The 13,935-nt window shown below is 39.1% G+C and overlaps 1 protein-coding gene across 2 annotated transcripts in view; it reads left to right on the forward strand.

Annotated features, from left to right (window-relative positions):
• Window positions 1-13,935, forward strand: part of cdh11 (cadherin 11, type 2, OB-cadherin (osteoblast)) — a 144,094-nt gene that overhangs the window by 106,194 nt on the left and 23,965 nt on the right. For both annotated transcript variants that reach the window (XM_041790321.1, XM_041790322.1), the window contains exons 6-7: window positions 604-723; window positions 4,607-4,774. In XM_041790321.1, coding sequence (XP_041646255.1) covers window positions 604-723; window positions 4,607-4,774 — 288 coding nt within the window. The remainder of the gene's footprint in view (window positions 1-603; window positions 724-4,606; window positions 4,775-13,935) is intronic.

Below are 13,935 nucleotides of genomic sequence, written 5' to 3' on the forward strand. Positions count from 1 at the left end.
AAGAGCAGCTGAGAACAGAGGTAGTTTTGTGAATGTCTGATTTCATAATAACATCTCAATACGTAAACAAAGTTAATCAAATGTGTTTCACACTTTTGCAAATTTAATTTATTTGGCCTATTTGCTGAGCTGGACTGCAGCAAGCTCAGTTATCTGAGATTCACCGGAGGTAAATTGCTGGGGGTGTTTTGAAAGGAAAACACCACATCATCAAACAGCTGTGTTTGTGCTCCAGAGCCATCCATTTTTAGTGTATTCAAAGGTTTCCAAACCGTTTTATATATCCAGGGATGTTAGAATTCTGTCAATGCATCAGGGAAGTTTGATGTTTTATTTAAAACATGTAAATCATCAAAACTGAGTAGATGTCTCCACCCGAAAATGATGAAATGTAGAGAAATGAAAGCGGAGACCAGCCTCACAGGTGCAGTCTAGCTGCAGTGTTAGAGAAGGGAGGGTCATTTTCATTCTCTCGCCTCATGCTGGCGGTGCAGGCAGGTGAATCGAACACACTCTGTGACAGGCTTGTTTGTCAAACTCTTCTTGAACCGAAACACAGAAGTAGAGTCATCTTCTGACTTGTCTGTCATGTCTGTCCTCCAGGTACATCAGTGATGCAGGTGACAGCGACAGATGCCGATGACCCGACCTACGGTAACAGTGCAAGGCTGGTGTACAGCATACTGCAAGGGCAACCGTACTTCTCTGTGGAGCCGCAGACAGGTGAGATGGAATTCAAAACCCTTCCCTGAGTCCACAGATGACTGCACCACCTAATAAATGTTTATACCCTGATCAGCCACATGGTCACATAGACAGAAAAAAAGCTTGAGCACCTGCCCTGTTGACCTGTACAGAGAGAACCCCCCCTCATACATAATCTAAGGATGGTATGTCAAAGGGGGACGCAAGACTGTATTATCTGAGACTGCAAAACACAGTTTGTTAATAGTTCTTTAGTCAAAACTGTTTTAAAATATAATTCACCCCAATCCAAAAATATCAAGCCACAGTTCTTCATCAACTACATTTGTTCAGGTCATTTTATGAGGAGTGTGGTGTCTCAAAGAAAAACTTCAGTGACCACTGCTCTAGATAAGCAAAAAATATATATATTTTAAAAACATACATATACATACATATACAGTTAAAAATCATCTTTTGATTGTTATATAACATTGAAGAACATTAAAAGTGGATGTTTTACATGTTTTGCAACATAATTTCCTGCACAAACTCAAGGGTTTCAGCATTTGTTGCCTCCTCAAAGAGATTTTTTTCCTTTGTATTGAAGTTCATCTCTTCACTGGTTTAAATAAATTTGCATTCCTAGTTGAGATGTTTGATTTAACCCTTCAGGGCACTCATTTGAAATACTTGAACAAATTCAAAGCCCACAGCTTTATTGGTGGACATCCCCATAGTTTTTTACTTTTGTTACTGGCACATATATATTTTTAAATAATACAGTGAAAATTAAGGAGTACATAATGAAACTTCAAAGATGAATCAACAGGCTGCCTTTCAATAAAATTTAGGACGTGGGACATTAAACAGCGACAGGCCAAACCTCACAGAACAATCTGTGATGACTGCAGGGTCTCCTGGCGAGCTCAGAAACTTCAGGATACTGTAGTGGTGGAACCAGTATATTTATCTTAGAATTCCAGCAGGAAACCTACAAAACTAAAAAGAAAATTGAATTACTTTGGCAATTTTAGCTGTGATAACACTCACTATATGACATTTAAGTAGAATAAAACTGTTATACAGCTGTAAAAATGACTAAATTCACAAATTCAACTATTTATACAACTTATCTTTTTCTTATAATTCACCTGAAAAAACTTAAAAACACTAATATTTAATTAATGCATTTACGCAGGGTCATACAGGTCTTACACTAAAAATAGGCTGATATAAACCACTGAAGTACAATGAAACTGTTATAAGGTTATAAAACCGACAAAAATTCACACCTATTTTACTATTCATCCCTTGAAAATGTCTATAAATCAGTCAAATTTATCACTGGATCACTCCTTAATATTTTACAATCCTGTGGCAACATCCAACTACACTGTAGAGTAGCATTATCCTACATTTTAAGAACATATTGGTCAAGAAAATCCCCTCAGAGTAGTTGCTAGATGAAATGGCGCTTTGTCTTAATATAGACGTTTTACTCCCCTTAACGGACATATGCCCAAATATGGTCCCTCTGTTTTTCACGTTTAGATTGCACTAATTGCTAGAAACCCTACACAATCAAAACCTATCATGACATTCAGCACTACTATTCCCCTTTATAATTTGTAATTTTTTTCATTAACCTATCATGGGCAGTTATGATGAGAGGACTATTTGTGTGAGACCAAAAGAGATGTAAAACTACATTTTGTGAGTGATGGAGGAAACAGGAAGTTTGAAACACTCTGGGTCACTGCTGATTGGTCAGATATTGTGATGTCACTTTTTGTGACTGATCTCACTGATTGGGGAAAATCATACTGGTTCTTCTGTGACAAAGAAAGTAGGGAGGAGGCCCCAAAGGAAGTCGACCGAAGTGACCATATATGGTCATGGAAATTTGCTTGGTTTCTTGCAAAAAGGGTAAAAAACATTTATAGCTTGAGACAAATTGCACTTAGTTCCTTACCCTTGCCCTTAGAGCATATTTGAACTTGGTAGATGAACCATAATATTTTAAATGGGCTATTTGGTGACACCAATCAAAGGCCAAGATTTGCCAACCACTTTCTTAAAGTGATCACAACTAGCCACATGGCAATCACTGCTTTGGAGCTCTGTTATAAAAGTAAATCTCAATGTGTATATGAAGTCATAAATGAACAAATGGTTTCTGCTCAACCTTACCTTTGAAACTTCAGAGAATTTAAACATTTAATGAACCAAATGTAATCCCAAAATAGACAGTCATTATACCATGTATTTAAATATTTAGAAAGAATAATTAATAACTTAATGTAGTCATGTTTGTGCATCCGAGCATGATCGGCAATAACTCCTAAACTGCACTATTCACTGCACACCATGTACATGATGCTAAAAACTAAAACACTAGTCTCTTTCTGTCATATTTTCACAGTCTCCCACTCTTAATGTAACAAGCTAAGAAGTCAGTCCTGCAGGGATCATGTTACAGCACGTCCTCTCCACTGAAAATCTGTGAGGAGAAGAAGGCAGTGCAGTTAAAAGAGGTCCCCAGAGGACATTCAGCCCGGTCTCTGCAGAGCCCAGGCCTAATATTTGGGTTTGCATTAAAAGGAGAAATTGGATGTAAGAAGAGAGGTTAGGGCATACGCAGAGCTGTGTTAGGTCAGGCTGGGTGAAGAGGAAGAGAAAGAGCGAGGTTGGGGTAAAGAAGGAGCGAGAGAGAAATTGGTTTAGAGAGAGAGTGAGAGCAGTTCGGGCGCAGAGAGGGAGAGAGATTTGGACAGAGTAAATCTGGCTAATCAAACCAGTGTTGGGTATTTGACTGGCTCAAATCCATAGCTCACATTTCTAATTGGTTTGGAGATTATCAGCTTTTCCTGCTGTCACACACACATGTACACACACTTGGCATAATATGACAGTAGAAAGCCTCAACTCCCAGACACATGGAGGAAGAAAGAGGGGGATGGAAAGAGAGCAGCCGGTGATGAATTAAACAGATAGAAGAGATTACTAGGGCTTGAAATGGAGAAAAATAAGACTTCACACATGTTTAGCTGGAGTTATTACTCAAACCATGAGTGATTATGTATTTTCTTTCCAAATGAAATATCTTGAAACAAATTGCTCCTACTCTTAGAAAAGTAAATAGCACTCTTAATTTTTTGCTTACCTTTGGGTTTTCAGGCAAGAGTTTTTTAATATTTACCTCTCTTTCTGTGATTAACACCCAGAATAAATTACTTAGTGGGTATCATGGTTGTACACTACATTCATCTTCAAACGTCCACAGTCAGTGCCTTTAAAAAGTATTTACCCCCTTGGAAGTTTTACCCTTTTATTGATTTATAAATCAATCACGGTCAATATTATTTGGCTTTTTTGACAAAAAATCCCTCTTTAATGTTAAAGTGAGAACAGATTTCTACAAAGTAATGCCAATTAAATAAAATTATGTAATGTAAATAAGTGACTGCATATATATTCACCCCCTTAAAGTCAGTATTTAATAGATGCACATTTGGCTTAAAGGCACTGTATTTTTTTTTAAGATTTATTTTTGGGCATTTTTGTGCCTTTATTAGATAGGGGAGGACAGTGGGTAGAGTTGGAAACAGGGTCAAGAGTGGGGGAGAGACATGTGGTAAAAGGCCTCAAGCCGGATTCGAACCTGGGCTGCCCACGTACATGGGGAGCGTCTTAACCACTAGGCCACCTGCTCCCCAAGAGCACTGTATTTTTAAGACAAAGACATAGATTGGTTATTTTGAGTAAATAAATGCAGTTACTGAATTATTGCATTTTGATTGGCTCCACAGGCCAATAAATTAAAGCCTGGTCTATCAGTGGAAGTTTTGCAGTAAATCTAAATCAGTGAAATTAAAATGGCCATGTCCAGTAATTTTTAGGTTTAATTTTGTCCCTTCAGGTATAATCCGTACAGCCCTGCCCAACATGGACCGCGAGGCTCGCCAGGAGTACGACGTCGTCATCCAGGCCAAAGACATGGGTGGTCACATGGGTGGTCTGTCAGGGACCACTGAAGTTAAAATCACTCTGACAGACGTCAACGATAACCCTCCAAAGTTCCCACAGAGTGAGTAGAAACATTTTTCCTACCCATTTATCAACGCCTGCATACCCTTCACTTACACTACTTCCCTGTTTCTTGCTCTATATAAATGTGCATTTACATTACAAACACAAATGTGTGCATCCTTTGGCCTATACTGTGTGCATGTGTGCTTACAACCCAGTAAAACATGTCACCACTAAGCAATATAGAAAAGAGGGAAGTCACTGCAGGAAGCAGAGCAGATGACTTAAGAAATCAATTATTGAGGATCTTTACTGCCCCCTGCAATATCCTCAGGCGTGTGTGTGGGGGTGTGTGTGTGTGTGTGTGTGTGTGTGTCTATTTGTTTGAGTGTGTGTTTTAATCTCTCTGGGATATTTGTTGAATTACTGATTGGCTGAGCAATAAAATGTGGTGAAATATTTAGCCCGGATTTGTAGAGGACTGTACATTTTGATGTCAAGTGAAGAACAAGATGGTAAAATGTTTATATTTAAAGGTATGCGCTATCACTCTGCTCTCTTCTTACTTCTTCTTTCTCATTGGACTCTATGTGTAAAAAAGGGAAATTATCTTATTTGAAAATTTCAGTAAATAACTTTCAAACTTCTGACTTTTCAGTTGGTCTCCTGTCAAAGTCGAACACCCCCTTCCTCTCTCCTGTCTTCTCCTTTACCCCGTCCTGGAGTTTTTTTCCCTCTCTGTTCTGTTTTTCCTCATTTTTTTCTCAGTGCTTTCACGTTCTCCCCTCCCTCCCCCTCCTGCAGCCTGGAGCAGAGCGACTCCTGGCAGAGATTCAGCCGAGAAGCTGCAGGAAAGGATAGAGAGGAGCATAGAAGAGGGCTCAGGATTTTAGCCTGTGGAGAAGCTGAATAGGCAAGAAAAAGGGAGAGACACGAGCAGAAGCAGCGAGGGGAGGGGATGTACAAGACAGAGAGATGCAGGGAGAGAAAAAGCGACTGTCAAAACCATCACTCCAGTTCCTGTGTTTTCCAACAAGCTGACAGTGTTTCGGTGTCTCATGAAGCTAAAATCCGATTCTGTAGGCTATGACAGACTGACAACAATTTGAGCAAATTTATAAGTAGAGATTTTTGAGGCGCATAAGTAGACATGCATGAGAGAAAAGAAGTGTTTTGAATGTATGAGATCTACTTTTGGAGGTTTATTCATATATTTTCATAGTGTTGTGATTATCCATGACACTGGATTGCATGAAGTTGGAAAGTTGGAACATGCACACTTGCTGTTTAATCAGGAACACATGTAACATTTAATGCAATCTAGCACAACAGCTAAGCCACAAGTTATAGCTTCACAAACATAATAACGTCCAGTATATTGACACTGTCAGAAAGGATTTCTTTGCTTATCCATCATGTGAACATTAATGTTGGTGGTTTACTGGCCTGCATCATAATGAAAAGTGGTTTTTAATAATTTTAACTTCCTCATGTTTGTAAGAGGGGTGGGAAAAACATTGGAAATACCAATCCACAGCCCGGGTAAACAAAGCCAAGGCCACTGTGTTGAAATTATAGATGAGAGCTGCATCTGTAATAACAGACCCACTTAAGACACGGATCATAAATTTCTGATAACAATGTGAATGTATGAGGGGAGGGCAGGGAAAGGAGCTGTGCAACTGGGGAAGAAAGGACGATGGGAAGGGACGTAGGAGTAAGAAGAGAATACAAAAGAAATGTTCAGAGAGAAGATTTACATTGAAATGTCATGATTATAGCTACATTTAGAGCCTTATTTTCAACTTATGCAAACACCTTTCCATTTAAACAGGCCCTAAATCTAATTATAAGTCTTCGATTTGTGTTCTTTTCATATTTCTAGAAAGCTGTGTTGTGATATGCTGAATAGATGAGACCTAAAAGATGAACAACTTTAAATAGATTATCAAACTTGTAAAAGAGATGTTACTGAATGGCTTGGTGCTGAATTGTAGTCCTTGAGGAACATGAATGCATGATGTGTTCATCAACTCTGCTCACGTCACTCACACATTTGAACACTTTTAATGATTTCAGTTGGGATGAAAAAAATCTATCTCAGGCATTTGCATTTCCATCTTATTTCCAGTAAATTAAAAATGTAAAATGCCCCTTTTGACCCTGTAGATGTTTCACTTTTGCACAAGTTTCAAACCCAACACCTTTCAGTGTTCATCCATGCCTTGGACTAATCTTCATCAGATGCACGACCCAAAACAGTTTAGTTATTGGGCCTTTTAAGTAGAGATGTCCTGATCAGCACTTTTGGCCTCGGATCCTGGTCCACTTGTTTAATATTGAGTTTCTACCTATTCCAAGTCCTGATCCAATACAAATGTTTGCCTAGATTAGAGTTTCAGTGGTTTTAGTTTACAAAAATAACATCAGTAAACAGAAAACACTACTAGATGTCTCAAGCTTTTTCCCTTTATCGTTGCATAGCTAACATTGTTGTAAAACACTTAAAATCACATTTCTACTCAGAATGGTGTAATAGCTCAGTTTCACAGGAATTATTAGCCAGTGTGCAGTGTTTGAATTAAATCAAGAATCAAAAATACACTTAAAGTGTTCAGAACAGCTGACCTGAGCAGAATTAAAAAATCGAATTCAAATAAACTCAGTTCTACTTGAAAGTGGTGCAAACAGCTTAAATAGTCACAAAATCAAATAAATTCAATACATTTATTTGAAATATTGCAACTCCACTTAGAAGTGGTATGATTAGTTTTAGTCAAAACAAAAACCTGAACCCAGATCTCAGCTCCACTGTGAAGTGGTGTGAACAGTTTGACCTGAATATGATCAATAACAAATGAATCATACAGATTCAAAACAAGATGGAGCCGCTTAATCTGAGACATGTACACACATTGCACCTCTTAATGAAGTAAAGGTTCTTGCTCAGAAACACCAGCATCTCAATCACCTTTTTATGTCTTTTTTTTTTTGACTTATCACTCTCTCGAGGTTATTTATCTTTCTTTTTAAAGCCTAGAGTTTGTTGCTCCACTATAGCACTATTTTCCTCTACTGTGATAGAAAAGTCACTGTATTCTGTTGCATGTTTAACTTGGAGATCAAATTGGTAGTATTAAATGCAGCCCTGCTGCTACCAACTCATGAAACAATCATCTAACCCCGAATTTCCATATACAGCATGCGCGCCGTGCACCGAAGTGGCGCAGGTTTGCTCCGACGGAAAGGCCAGCGACCTCGCCCACTGGAAGCGAGTCTAGAGCGCTGCGCCGCGCTGCGCAGCCCGGATCATCAGGAAGAGATCACGGGAGAACTGCGAGTTCACGCAGGAATAGCATGTCAACAGCAGACTGTTTTACCTTTTGGGGTTAATTTATCATCCCTTCTGGTATAAGTCCATGATATTATTGCTTCCTCCATTGAGTGAGTGCATTAGGAATTCAAAATGTTCATGTTTGCCGAAAGGATCTGTGATTTTATGCAAAATTCTTTGGCTAAATATCCCCAAAACTTAACTTTTCCTCGTCAAAGGTGCCACTGTAGCTCTGTGACCCACTGACCTCTCGGTGACCCTTTGCTCTCACTGCAGGATGAGACATAATATTGATATAGTGATGATTTGCAGTCGGGAGTCCATGCATTGTGTTTTATTTTAGAAGAACCGGATGTTCTACTGTTGTGACTTCCACGGTTGGCGCTTTCTGAACGATGGTGAATTTACGAGGTTTGGCAGCGGCCAGCGTCGAAATAGACCTGCAGCGTATCTGAAACGAAGTGGAGCGGAGTGGCGCTCCAGGCACGCACCACTGTCGGTCTGGAGCGCCGGCTATGGAAATGCTCTGATAGACTAGTGAGGGAGCGAAGTGCTCTGCAGTTCGATTCGCCGGCGTTCCGTGGCACGCCGCAGCGTACCCACTGTATATGGAAATTCGGGGTTACAGATGCTGCAAGTGGCTGCTGGACTGTTTTCGCTCTCAAGGTATTTCTACCCCACTGGAATTTCAGCCACAGGACTGCAAATGATGCTACTGCTGCTCTGTTGTCCTACTGGTGCGTTTACGACAGCTGATGTAAAAGACCGTCTGGGCTGATGAGATCAAATTGCCAATCTCCATTTATTTAAAAAATGCTTATATCCGCTCAGATCGATCCAGACACCTCTGCTTTTAAGTATTTTTGACCAAACAAAGTATTTTCTTCAGTTTGAAAAGATTGTCATTTATCCATCAGTTGAACGTCATTGGGCCTCTGCACTCCCATGTGACAGTAGAGCTAATGGCTAAAAAAGGGAGGGGTGCATGTGAACATAGCATGTTTGAGCCTCTGAGAAAATTCTAATTTATTGAAAAAGGTGCAGATCCATCAGTGTGAACACAAAGCTGAGAACAACAAATCCAGAGAGAGTTAGCATATATTTGTTATAGACTGTATCAGAGTTTAAAATGTTGCCCATAAGACCATCAAAGACCTTTTTGATTGTTACAACTGAGTTTATTTATTTATTTATTGGGGAGGGGGTGGGGTACATACCTTTATCTAGGCAGAGCAGAGCAGTAGTTAGATTGTGAAAAGGAGAAAATTGAGGCGAGACACTCAAGAAAGTAGCCACAGGCTGGACCTGGCTACCCACAAACAATGGGCACATTCTAACCAGTAGGTCATCTGCGCCCACTACTGAGTTATATCTAATGTCTTTGTATGATCCATATGATGATACCAGCAGTTGTGTGTCTATTGAGACAATTCTGAAAACAACCTTCATTTAAGTTTTTCCTCAATTAAATTCACAATGAGTGACATGAATGACTCCTAAAATAACTTAGATGAGATGTTTTGCTCAGATTAGAGGTCCCATTTTGTCTAAGGTGGGAGGGCAAAATCTCAAGGGAAAAGTTCCTTTAAGAACCTTAATTGACTGAGATCATCCTGGATTACTTTATATCCTTAGGCTTTCCTAACGTATCTCCCTTTGAAGCAATGTATTAATGTTAACACCAAAAAATAATTAAATCACAGGTTCTAGTGTTGTTTAATCAAAGCTCAGTAGTAGAACACCTATAGAGGATGTGAGACACCTCATTTACAGTAAGGAATAGGTATAGTTGCTTCTCTCTAACCACAGGCTGCCCTTCTGCTCCCATACCCCAAGTGGTTGACATAAAACATTTTTAACCTGAGATAACAAGGACAAAACACACATTTTACGAGCAAATGTTATCATCCATGAGTGTTTGCAAAGTACCGTCATAAATTACTTTGAAATATCAGCTGTGAAATCACTGGCACTTTACATCTGTGATACAAGACAGCTCACAGAAAAGCAATATGTTGTTGTGGTGGATACCCTTGTAATAAGAAGACTGAAAAAAGTGGAAGCAGTATAAACACCTGCAAGAAAAGTCTCCCAGATGGTGTGAATGAGGACAGTGATTACTTATTTAGTAGTTGGGCAGAGTGAGAGAGAGAACAGAGAGGGAAAAAGAAAGAGGAGAAATGGGATGGGCAAGTCGAGAGCAGAAAAGACAAAAATAAAACAGAAACAGAGGGAGAGCACAATGAAAGAGATAAAACCAGACAGAAAAAGATATGGCACAGCGTGAGTCCCTCTCGTCGATTTTCATTCACGCTGTTGTATTTTTTTCTTTCACTCCATGACTCGATTTCTTCATCCCCAAGAGTTTCTCATACTCTGCCTGTCCTAAAATCCCCTCCTCCCTTTTTACACCTCATTATCAGTCATCTTTTATCTTAACACTGACACACAGGAGGGGTAGCAACACAAAGCTAATGACCAAAGAGCTTTCTTTGGTTTCACTTTTCACTTGATTGGCATGCCAGAAAGTGTTTAGTTAAATACTGTTATTAAAGTGTGTCAGCAGACAAAGTACTTTACCAGCACAGATCAAAGCAGGTAATAAAAGACATCTGAAGCTATGAAGGATGATCATTTGGTACATATACTATATACGGGATTCATTTACCTCCAGTGTCATAGCTTATTTCAAAGACGTCTATTCTCATCAGCAAAAATCACGAAAAAAGAAGAAGAAAAAACCCTGACATGACTTGAGAAGCTACATTACCATTCCAAAGCTACATCAGCGTCACTGCAGGGATGTTAAATCCATCTTCACACTTATATTTGAAGTCTCTGCTCCAGGTTTAGTCAGAAATATGAGCAAGGTGTGAAGAAATGTGTTGAAAGCAAGATGACACGTACTTTACCAACACGAACTAATGAAAACATACCGCAGCTTTGCCTTTAAAAAGTCATGCCACATCACCTCTATATAGAACCTTAAACTGGTTTCTTCTGATAGGTAATAAACCATATAGCTCCAAATTAAAGCCTTTAACACTAAATGAAACATGTGAACATGCCGCCATGCCATATGGTAAAGAGATCCGTGTCTCTTTAAGCACAGAAGAAAAAATTGAGGGATGTAAAGTCCTCCCAAAAGTCAGTGTGGCAGTGTCTGGATCCTCTCAGGTCAACACTTAAATTTCCAAGAGATTTTATCAATGTGTGTAAAGTGAAACCCATCAGATTCAGTCTACTCAGTCCTACTTCACAGACCTTTATGATATATGAAAGCAATTAAATGTTTGGTTATACTGTTTAAATTTGCCAAAAAAAAAAAAAAACATATGAAGTGTGGTAAATAAACAAATATTTATCTGCTTTTTAGCAGTAACACATTTTTATCGTCCCACTGCTGTTCATCAGGCTATAACACTGACTGTGCCTGCCCCCCATCCAAGAAGATTTTTTGTCTTTTTCCCATGCTGTCAGTTCTGGCACCAGTTTATGACAGGTCAGCTCAGTTTTTTTTCACTGTTGAGGTCCTGAGCACCTGAGAGGTCTCAAGGGGGCATTAGGAAGGTCTATGTGTCGCTATGTCTTGCCCAAGGACACATCAAATATGTGACTGGGGATCAAACCTACAACCTTCCAACTGCAGGACGACCGACTCTACCTACTGAGCCATTTAATATTTAAGCCTGGTGAGACTGAGACCCACATGGTTTTATCCTCATAGGCGCAGTCTCCGTATTTAATATCCATACCTCGAAATATAAATAAAGTCCTTTGCTTGCGTAAGATTGGGAACTCATTCATATTGTATCCATATTTTAAAACACTGTATTGATGTTTTATTTAGTATTTTACTTTGTTGGTGCTGTAGTTTTGTGATGTAACATACAAATATGTATATATGCTGCCATACTTGGTCAGGTCTCCCTTGAAAATGAGATCTCTGATCTCAATGGGACCAACCTGGCTAAATAAAGGTTAATATATATATATATATGTATATATATATATATATATATATATTCATTTGCAGTATGCTCCTTGTGAAAGTTCATATTGCAGCAATATTGGAATTACTATTGATTGCATAGTGCTAACCCATGTAAAACAGACTGTTTTAATTGGCTTGATCAGGGCAAAGTAAGATAACAAAATTTAAGAACAGAAGGGAGAATAAAGATGTACAACACATTACAGAGCATAAAAATATGAATTTTGATTAAATCCCCTAAATTTAATTTAGATTAATTAATACAATCTATTGTGACATTTAACGAAAAATGCCATCAGTGCATTTTAGGATGATTATGTGTCACAACACAAAAGTGGCAAATATTAACTTTGAATAGTCGAGTGCTGTTAATTGTTCAGCAATACTCCTCACCCACCACAGTGAAATTAACACACATTAGAGAGACAGTACGAGCTGTAAGCATGCATAAACAATATTCAGAATAACTGTCATTAAATGATGACAACTGTTAAAAAGCTGGTGCCTTTTTTTTTTTTTTTTTTTGGTTAAAGGCTGTGGTTCCTAAGTAATACAAAGTAAAGCAGAAAAGCTATGCACATTCAATACAACATTAATGCTTCCAACATGAAGACACATGGAAGTCACCAGTTAGTCATGAATTATTTAGTTCAATAAAAGGACCTCTTTTTGTAATTTATGTGATCTCATTAAGGTCAGTGATGTAAGAAAATGTGGACATCACATGACTTATATTTATGAGGATTTTTATTGGTATCTGGATGAAAGCATGATGTTTTTATGAGTGAGTTCAGGACATCTGTGCAAATCCAAAGAGCTCTGTTATTTATGTGGGAAAATTAACGTATAACTTTCTCATATCTTCAAATCCACCCTCTCTTGCATTAACTTGTAAAGAAAACAAAAGTATGTGTGACTGAAGTAAAGACCTTAAGTGTGTCTCCACTGTGGTCCTTGAATGCTGACGTACATTTCCTGTGCTTTTCGTGCTGTGCTTCATTTTAGCTCACAGCCAGGTATGCCAGACTGCCTGTGTGTTCTGTCATACAATGTTTAACTCAGCTGCCAGGAGCCATTGAAGTTAAGCTACTTAGGGGGGAGGCAAGAATAGAACGACAGGAGAAGAGAGGGAGGAAAAGGGCAAAGGGAGGGCAGGGATGAAAATTAGCTTTTTTAGCCTAGAAAAGGCAGACAGATGAGAGAGTGAGAGGGAAAGAAGCAGAGAAAGAAAGGAGGAGGAGAAGGAGTGTAAGGATTGAGAGAAAAGAGGGCGGAGATGGGAGGAGAGGTGAGGATGAAGGGAGATATTTGGAAGCAAATGATGAGAGAGGGAAAGGGAGGGGGGAATGTCGACAGAGGAGAGTCAAAGAGGAGGGAGAGAAGTTTAAAAAGGAAGAGGGTTGGAGGGATTTGACAGATTGATTCTTTCTGCTACTCACATCTCTTCCGAAGTCACAAGACCAAATGTATTTCACGATTCAAAGGATTGCTACACCTGGAAGGGCAGGATAAACATGCTAATATTTTGTTACTAGCCATAAAATGATGGGTCCACTCTGAGCAAAAATTGGGTAGGAAGTGAGATTTAGAAAAAGATAGATGAGAAGAGAGATAAAGATTTTATGATAAAATGAGCAGCAACAGCAAAGAGAGAGCAAACATTGAAGGAGGAGAGAGGTGGAGAGAGTACTTGAGGGAGGTAAAAGAATAAAAGAGGAGAGAGAGTGGACATATGGTCTGACTGCTCTCATTCTGCAAGCCAGGTGTCTGCTCCTTCAGACACACACACACCTGACACTATAGGGGATATTAATATCCTTTGGGCCATACAAAACAGATGGTATAGTTGGTGTTAATCCCCCCTCTGCCCTCCAAAAGTGACCCTGCCTAA

Source organism: Cheilinus undulatus, linkage group 6 (assembly GCF_018320785.1).
Source record: "Cheilinus undulatus linkage group 6, ASM1832078v1, whole genome shotgun sequence".
Taxonomy (NCBI): Eukaryota; Metazoa; Chordata; class Actinopteri; order Labriformes; family Labridae; genus Cheilinus; species Cheilinus undulatus.